The sequence below is a fragment of the Myotis lucifugus genome, unplaced genomic scaffold, assembly GCF_000147115.1.
Source record: "Myotis lucifugus unplaced genomic scaffold, Myoluc2.0 scaffold_138, whole genome shotgun sequence".
Lineage (NCBI taxonomy): Eukaryota > Metazoa > Chordata > Mammalia > Chiroptera > Vespertilionidae > Myotis > Myotis lucifugus.
Genome location: NW_005871186.1, coordinates 2,182,197 through 2,190,441, shown reverse-complemented (window position 1 = coordinate 2,190,441; position 8,245 = coordinate 2,182,197). Strand labels below are relative to the sequence as shown.

The window sequence follows — 8,245 nt, the reverse complement described above, 5'->3', positions numbered from 1 at the left end:
TGATCTAACGGAATTTGCTGTGCTAGGTTCTGGATTTATTTGGCACCTGTACCCTTTGCTTTTTATTGTCTATTCTATGTCTGCCTCGCCATTGTGTTTTTGAAGCAGGTAACTCACTGTCTGTACTCACAGGTACACTATGAAACTTTTGCATGGGTTATGCACTCAAGACACTGATAGACTTCTTGCCCTGAATGGAAACAGGATCTCCTACTATGATAACATTGTGGAAAAAATGCAATTCTGAATACAAAAGCTGAAATGTACTCAACACAGTACTACCCTGGGGTAGAAATGATAAGGTTTGAACCAGCTTTTGATTTCTTATCTGTGTGAAGTTCATGAAATTAATTTCTTAGAGCCTCAATATCTTTAACTGAAAAAAAAACAGATAGGAATTTTTAATATAAAGCTAGTTTATTATAAGAATAAAATAAAAAATATGCCTAAAAATGCCTAGAAGCACACATTACATATATCAGAGATTCAAAAACAATGTTTATGTCTGTAAAAAGTTTTCATTAATTCGTAATTCTTACCTTACATAAAGAATCAATGGACACATTTGTAATACCTTAACTAATAAAGAATTTTTAAAAAAATTTTTTAAAAAAAGAATCAATGGGCTAACTATTAACCATTAAGCATTTGACACTACGGACTTTGCTTTTTGATTTAACTGAGGATGTAATTGTAGGAGACAAGAATTGCTGTGGTTTGTGGAAATGTGGTATGTGGAAAAGACATGTATCAATAAATGGACATAAGAAAAAAATAAATCTTTGATCTATAACCGTCAAAGTTTTGATGTCATATTAAGAAGGTAAGTTGAACTGTTTGTCGCCCACCAAAACCAAGGCAATAAACACCTGCTTAATCCTATATTATATTTTCCTACTTTAAAATATTTGAGCATATGGGATATGCCTACCTCGGTAATGACAACAAGAAAATTATATCATATCTGTATGACATATTTCTGAACTTTACAACAAATGATTTCCTTTTCCCCAAACATGACCTTACGCATACATTCATCCAGTAACAATTATTTACTGGAGATATACTCCACATCCCAAAACATGCTAGATACACAGAGATAAATAAAATAGATGTAATTTGCCATTCTTTGATTGTACATCTTAGTCAGAAAGTAAAAGGAAAAAAATAAACAAATATATGGGTGATTGCAAATACTAATAAAATTAGAAAAGAATGCCAAAACCGGTTTGGCTCAGTGGATAGAGCGTCGGCCTGCGGACTGAAAGGTCCCAGGTTCGATTCCGGTCAAGGGCATGTACCTGGGTTGCGGGCACATCCCCACTGGGAGATGTGCAGGAGGCAGCTGATCGATGTTTCTCTCTCATCGATGTTTCTAACTATCTCTCTCCCTTCCTTTCTGTAAAAAATCAATAAAATATATTTTTTAAAAAAATTAGAAAAGAATAAAAGATAAACTAGCTATAAAAGAGATTTTTTTAAAAGGCTCATAATTTGAAGTGAGGATTTAAGTCAAAATGTAACAAAACAATGGATAAAACGACAAGGGGTTATGAAAAAAAGGGTCATATGTGAAAACTCACAGGGAAAAAAGAGCTCTGCAAATTTCACAAATATACAGAAGGCCAAAGGGGCTGGCACTTAATGATATTGGAGATGTAGAGAATATCCAGTCAATGTGCGGTCTTATAATATTACTTCATTGCTTTAATTCTATTCTCAAAAAAGGAAGAGTTCATATTTACAAGAGGCACCACATCATCTAATTTTCATTTTAAAGGCATAACTCTTGCTTTGCATAAAGAATGAATTTAAAAATAGCAAGAGTTGATGTTTAGAAACTTAGGAGGTACCCGGCCAGCAAGGCTCAGTACACTGAGCATCGACCTATGAACCAGGAGGTCATGGTTCGATTACCAGTCAGGGCATATGCTCGGGTTTCTGGCTCAATCTCCAATACGGGTTATGCAGGAGGCAGCTGATCAATGATTCTCTCTCAACATTGATGTTTCTATCTCTCTCTCCCTCTTCCTCTCTGAAATCAATAAAAATATATTTTAAAAATATATGTTTTCAAAAATCATAAATATACTTCACACTAAAATAGAGAAGTTACTATTTGGACACCTCAATAGATAAAATATAATATATTTTCATCACAAAACCTCTGAGTAACTAGAAATGGAGGGTCCTACCTTGAATTGATATGCATAAAAATGCTATAGCTAGCATTGACAAGAATGAAAAAATATTGTACAAGTTTCTTCACTGACATGTAATGGTCAGGATGTTCCCATTAATACTTCTGTTAAAAGTTGTGCTAGATGTCCAAGACAGTATAATATAGAAAAATAAAGAAAAGTATAAAAATTTGAAAGGGTAAAGATGTTTACTTACAAATGATTATTTATGTAGAAATCTATCAATATAAAGAACAAGTGAATTTAGAAAAGCAAGCCAGATAAAAGATAAAAAACTGAATTCCTACATACTTGAAAAAACAAGTGGTATAATTTAGAATACCATTTACATCAAACAATCAAGATGTTTGATCAGGAACAATGAAAATGTAAAAATAGCCCAATAACCCAGCCAGTGTTGCTCAGTGCTTGACCATAAACCTATGAACCCGGATGTCACAGTTCAATTCCCTGTGGGGTTGCTGTCTTGATCCCGGGGTGGGGAGTGGGGGTGCGGGGCTGCAGGAGGTAGCCAATCATTTATGTTTCTATTGTAAAAATAAACAGAATAAACTACTTTCAAAATATCTACACTGAAAACTTAAAAAAATTACAAATAAGTAGAGAGATGGATCATGCTCATTGATTAGAAACCTCTGTATTGTTAAGATAACAATTCTTTCCAAAGGAACATATTGACTCAGAACAATGTTATTCAAATCCTAGTAGGTTTATATGTGGAAATTGACAAGTTGATTGTATACTTTATGTCAAAATGCAAAAGACCTACATTAGGCAAGATTAGAAACCTTTGAACTACACCATTATATCTTATAACTAACTAAAGCAACATTTATTCAGTGGTGTGATATAGACAAAATGTTGGAGAAAGTAATTGAGAGGGCATGACCTCCAGTTGACCCACAAGCTGGACCCAGGGAATCAGAAGCTCCACACCCCGTCCCCTGTCCTTAGAATTTATGTTCTGCCCACCATTCCCACAGTGGGGATCATTTTCAAGGAGGTAACCTGAAGAGAGCAATGTATTGTTGAGACCATCAGGACAGCATACATGACTGAATCTAGTTAAGGCTTGTATATAAACTTTTAAGATTCTTGAAAGCAGGTGCGGAGATATGCTGATCTTGTACATACCCAAGACAAATCTCATATGTTTGTTACCTTGATTTGTTATTTTAAATTTATTTTTTAATCTTTGTTTTTTAAACCTACCATTCTGGAGTGGTCTGCCTCTTTTTTCTGTTGCTCCTTGCCTTTTGTAAACAGAGGCCAGTTTCCCATTTTACCCAGGAAATTCCCAAGGTTGAAAATCAACACAGAAGAATAGAAAAAATGACAATGACAAAATTCAATAGGGGAAAAAAGGTCTTTTCAGTAAATGGAGCAATTTACATATATTAATTAATTAATATTGAGCTTCATCATAAATTAATTTCAATTGGATCATTAACCCCTAAGGATTACAAAAAAGGGGGAAACATGTAGAAGAAAACTTATAATAACATTTTCATGACTTTGGATAACCATGGACATAAAAAGATTAACTGCAAGGTAATAATAATTAATCACTTACAATTAATTGAAATGAAGAACTTCTCATTTTTGAAACACACTTTTAAGAGAATGAAATACAGACCATTCCCAAGGAATAAATATTCTCATTCCACATATCTGACAAAGGAAATGGAAAGAACTCCTACAAATCAGTAAGTAGAGTAATATTTAAAAATGGGCAATGTACTCAAAGTGGCACTGTTCAATTTGCATTTGGGAAAATGAAAATTAGTATCACAATGAAATACTATAGTCTAACTACCAGAATTGCCTCTACTTTGATCATGTACACATTGTGTAGAATATAGACAATTAAAAAATAATACTGTTATTTAGGCCTATAACTGAAAAAAAAGAGGGTGTTATACAGATTTGGATAAGTGGCAGCTCTGCCCAATATACATACCGAAGAAGGCAGTTTATTAAATATATTTCAGCCTCTTTAGAATAAAGGGATTAGTGAAGAACGATGAGATACTTTTATAGAAAATACTAGGCCAATTAAGGACTTTCATTGATCAGGATGGAGGTGTATCTCAGCAGGTTGAAAATAGCCATAAAGCAATGGATGGACATAATAAGAACAACTGATGAATCCATAATTGAGAATCCATGAGAGAAAAACTCTTGGACAATGCAGACATCAGGAAAAATTCTAGTGGCATTGAACAAAATTATCCACATGGTTGGAAGCAAAGGGATGGACAGTCTGAGGTCAGAAAAGGCCAGCATGGAGATGAAACAGTACATAGGCTCATACAGAGAGGTCCCTGTTTTTATGAGAAAGACGATGGTGCAGTTCCCCAGCATGGCAATGAGATATATGGGGCAAATGGAGATGGAGACACAAATGTGAGCATGCTCCATCCTTGGGAGCCCAATAAGGAAGAGGGTAGAGATTTCCACTTCAGAGGTATTAAAGACTGACATTACAGGAATGTGATGGAATCAGAATGTGGGTGTCCGAAGACTCTTCCTCAATGGTTTAAATTAATTTAATATTTGTTTAGCCATCTGGTTAGTGGAAATCTTGGGAATCCACCCATCTATATATATAAAAGCCAAGCGACAGGAATGACAGAACGACTGAAATGACTGGAATGACCAGTTGCTATGTGGCTGGCAACTGGCTTGATCAGGGCCCTGATTGGCTCCCCTCACCCCAATCAGGGGCTGGGCTGGCTGGCCAACCTCCTGCAGCCCCTCCCCCCACCCAGCCCAGCCACCCACCCTGATCAGGGGCAGGGCTGGGCAGACCCCACCTGTGCATGAATTTGTGCACCGGGCCTCTAGTTCTATAATAATTCAATGGATTTGGGGAATGATCAAGGAAGAGGTTTCACCATAAGATCGCAGTAGCATACAATGAGCTTTCTGGGACAGCACTTGAATAGGCTGTATGGTAGGGAAAGTTCAACATAGCAGGAGACTTTCCAGGGGTAATGGTCAGGGCCATTACCACAAAAGAAATGGGCCAGGGGATTCTTAGGGCAAGGGAGAGGGGCATATATTGCCTAATAATATCTTTCAGTAGCATGAAAGGTAGTCTCTGGGTCAGAGAGTTCTGAAGGGCAGCTGTGGCTTGGAGTCTTTCATAACCCTAAGGTTTGTCTTATCTGTAGCTAGCAGAAATTTGGCGCAGTTTTGTGAGGTATGCAAATAAGGCAGTCTCTATATGATCATAATTGTATTTATTTAGGATATATTTAAAGCAATTATATGTGTAAGAATTTCAATTTGCTACTGGTGTGCTTTGAGCTGTAAGACCTACCTGCTATGAAATATATGCTATAAAATTATACAGATCAATAGACAGGGGCCATTTTTAACACCATATAGCACTATTAAATGGAATATTAGTATAAAAAGAACTGAAGTACTGATACATGCTACATCAGTATGCTAAGAGAAATAAATCAGCCACAAAATATCACATATTTTGTTATTGTATGCATGTGAAAGTGAAGCCTTGCCAGTTTTTCCCAGTGGTTAGAGATTCAACCCTCAAATTGAAGGGTCTCAGGTCTGATCTGGTCAAAGACATGTACCTCATTTGCAGGCTCAATCCCCTGTTCCTGTCAAGGTGCAGGTGGGAGGTAACCAATCAATGTGTCTCTCTCACATCACGGTTTCTCTGCCTGTCTCTCCCCCTCCTTTCCACTCTCTCTTAAAAGAAAAAGGTAAATAGAAAAAATAATATCCTTGGGTGAGGATTAACATACAAAAGTGCAAAATGAGGAAATCTATTGAGCCAGAAAGATTAGTGGTTCCTTAGGATCAGGTGAAGTATATGGGGTGGAGGTAATAGCTAAAGAGTATGAGATGTTTTTTGAGATTATAAAAATTGATTGACAGTTACACATGTCTATTAATGTATTTTAAAACATTGATGTATTTTAAATGGGTGATGTATGTATGCAATGTAAATTATATCCCAGAAAGCTTTAAAAAAATTTAAATAAAATAGTACTTAGCAAACTATGACCCTAAAAATACATATTTTTAGGTAGAGAAAAGAAAAAAGATAATACCATGATAACATTAATCAAAAGAAAGCTAGACAAGCTAGATTAATATCAGAAAAGACATATTTTAAAATGAGAAAAAAGCTATCTAGGATAAAGAAGAGCATTAAAATTTGATAAGGTGATTTCCAAGAAGACATAACAAATTTCTACATAATATCTACACACCTAACGACAGAACATCAAAATACCTGGGGTAATGCTGATAGCATAACCAGGAGGAATAGAAAAATTTATTATGATATTTGGAGACTTGAACATCTCTCTCTCAATAACTGACAGATTGAAAACAAATCAAAATGGATGAAATCTGGGTCTCAGAAGTATCTACCTAAAGGCCTCTATAAATTCCTCAACACAGAAACATCCCAGTTTCTGGATCATTTGAGAGCCACCCAAATCAGTTTAATTATTTGGGCCAAGTTGCCTTCCTTTCATGCTTCTCAAAGTATGAACTTCATTCATTTGTCATTTTCTCTTGATAGAAGTTTTTCTCCTGGAAACATTTTTCTGTGCTAAACAGAAGATCAAAAAATGCATTAAAAATACATTCATGTTAATGTCAGTTTTGTGGGGAAATATTGTTGCTCTTGACTACAGAGTCTATATTAGAATTGGGTCATCTTGAAATCTAAATTTTGTTTAGAAATTCAGGAACTTTATACAGTATAATGAATAACTTCACTCAATTGCTGATTTGATGCCTCAGTTTCACAAATATTTATTGCTGATTATTAAAAGGAAAGTCGAAGTTCTTCTAAGAATGGCCTAACCTGGGTTTGGTGACCATATTCTTTAGTATGTCAACATGAATATAAAACAAAACAAAACAAAACAAACAAAACATGCCTTTATTCTCCATACTGAAAAGATAGGATTTACTATTATTGAAGTTTGTATCTAGTTTCTTAAAGGCAAAGCATTGTCAGTAATATTTAAATTCAAAATTCTATATTAATATGAAGTACTCTCATAAATATAAAAAGGAGGGGGAAGAAAGTTGTGTCTTAGAGTCTCTTTTACCTAAACTTTCTGTTGTTTGAATTTCTTGAGGATTCTGTCACGAATCTGCTTGGTTTTGACACTGTAGACAATTGGGTTCATGAGGGGTGGAACCAGCAAGTAGACATTGGCCATGAGCACATGGACAATTGGGGAAGCATTCTGCCCGTAGCGACGGATCATAGATAGCCCAATCATTGGTGTATAGAAGGTGAGTACAGCACAGATGTGGGAGATGCAGGTATTGAGGGCTTTCACTCTCTCTGTTTTGGAGGCTATACTCAACACTGTGCTAAGGATGAGAATATAGGAAAGGATGAGGAGCACTGAATCCAGTCCCATGGAGCAGATGACCACCATGAGGCCATAGATGCTGCTGACTCGACGGCTGGACACAGTTGTCTTTATGAGGTCCTGGTGCAGGCAGAAGGGGTAAGAGAGAATATTGACATGACGATATTGAAGCTTCTTTAGAAGGAAGGAAGCTGGAAATACCAGAGCCAAGGCCCTTCCAGCAATTGCGGACCCAATTCCAATGATTACACCATTGGTTAGAATGGCTGAGTAACGCAGGGGCACTCGGATGGCTACAACACGGTCAAACGCCATGGCTAACAGCACAGCTGACTCAATAATTGAGAAAACATGAATGAAATACATCTGGACCAGACAAGCATTGAAGGAAATCTCCCGGGCATGGAACCAGAAGACACTGAACATGGTAGGCAAGGTTGTAGTGGATAGGCCCAGGTCAGTAAGTGCCAACATTGACAGAAAGAAGTACATTGGTTGGTGGAGGGAAGGCTCAGTTCTGATGATAAATAGGATAGTAATGTTCCCTGCAACTGAGGTGACGTAAACAAAGAAGATGGGAAGAGATATCAAGCCATAGCTGCTTTCAAGGCCTGAGAAGCCTGTTAGAAGGAAACGAGGGTACAGCGTAGAGCTATTGAAGACAGACAT

At 36.4% G+C, this 8,245-nt stretch overlaps 1 protein-coding gene across 1 annotated transcript; it reads right to left on the bottom strand.

Moving 5' to 3' along the window:
* Positions 1-7,303: 7,303 nt before the first annotated feature.
* LOC102429417 (olfactory receptor 51G2-like) lies at positions 7,304-8,245 on the bottom strand. Its single transcript, XM_006094534.1, has one exon. The coding sequence runs from the start codon at positions 8,243-8,245 to the stop codon at positions 7,304-7,306; it is 942 nt and encodes a 313-aa protein (XP_006094596.1).

Bases quoted from the DNA above. Each gene is read 5' to 3' on its own strand.
- LOC102429417 (XM_006094534.1), bottom strand. From the start codon at position 8,245: ATGTCTGTCTTCAATAGCTCTACGCTGTACCCTCGTTTCCTTCTAACA.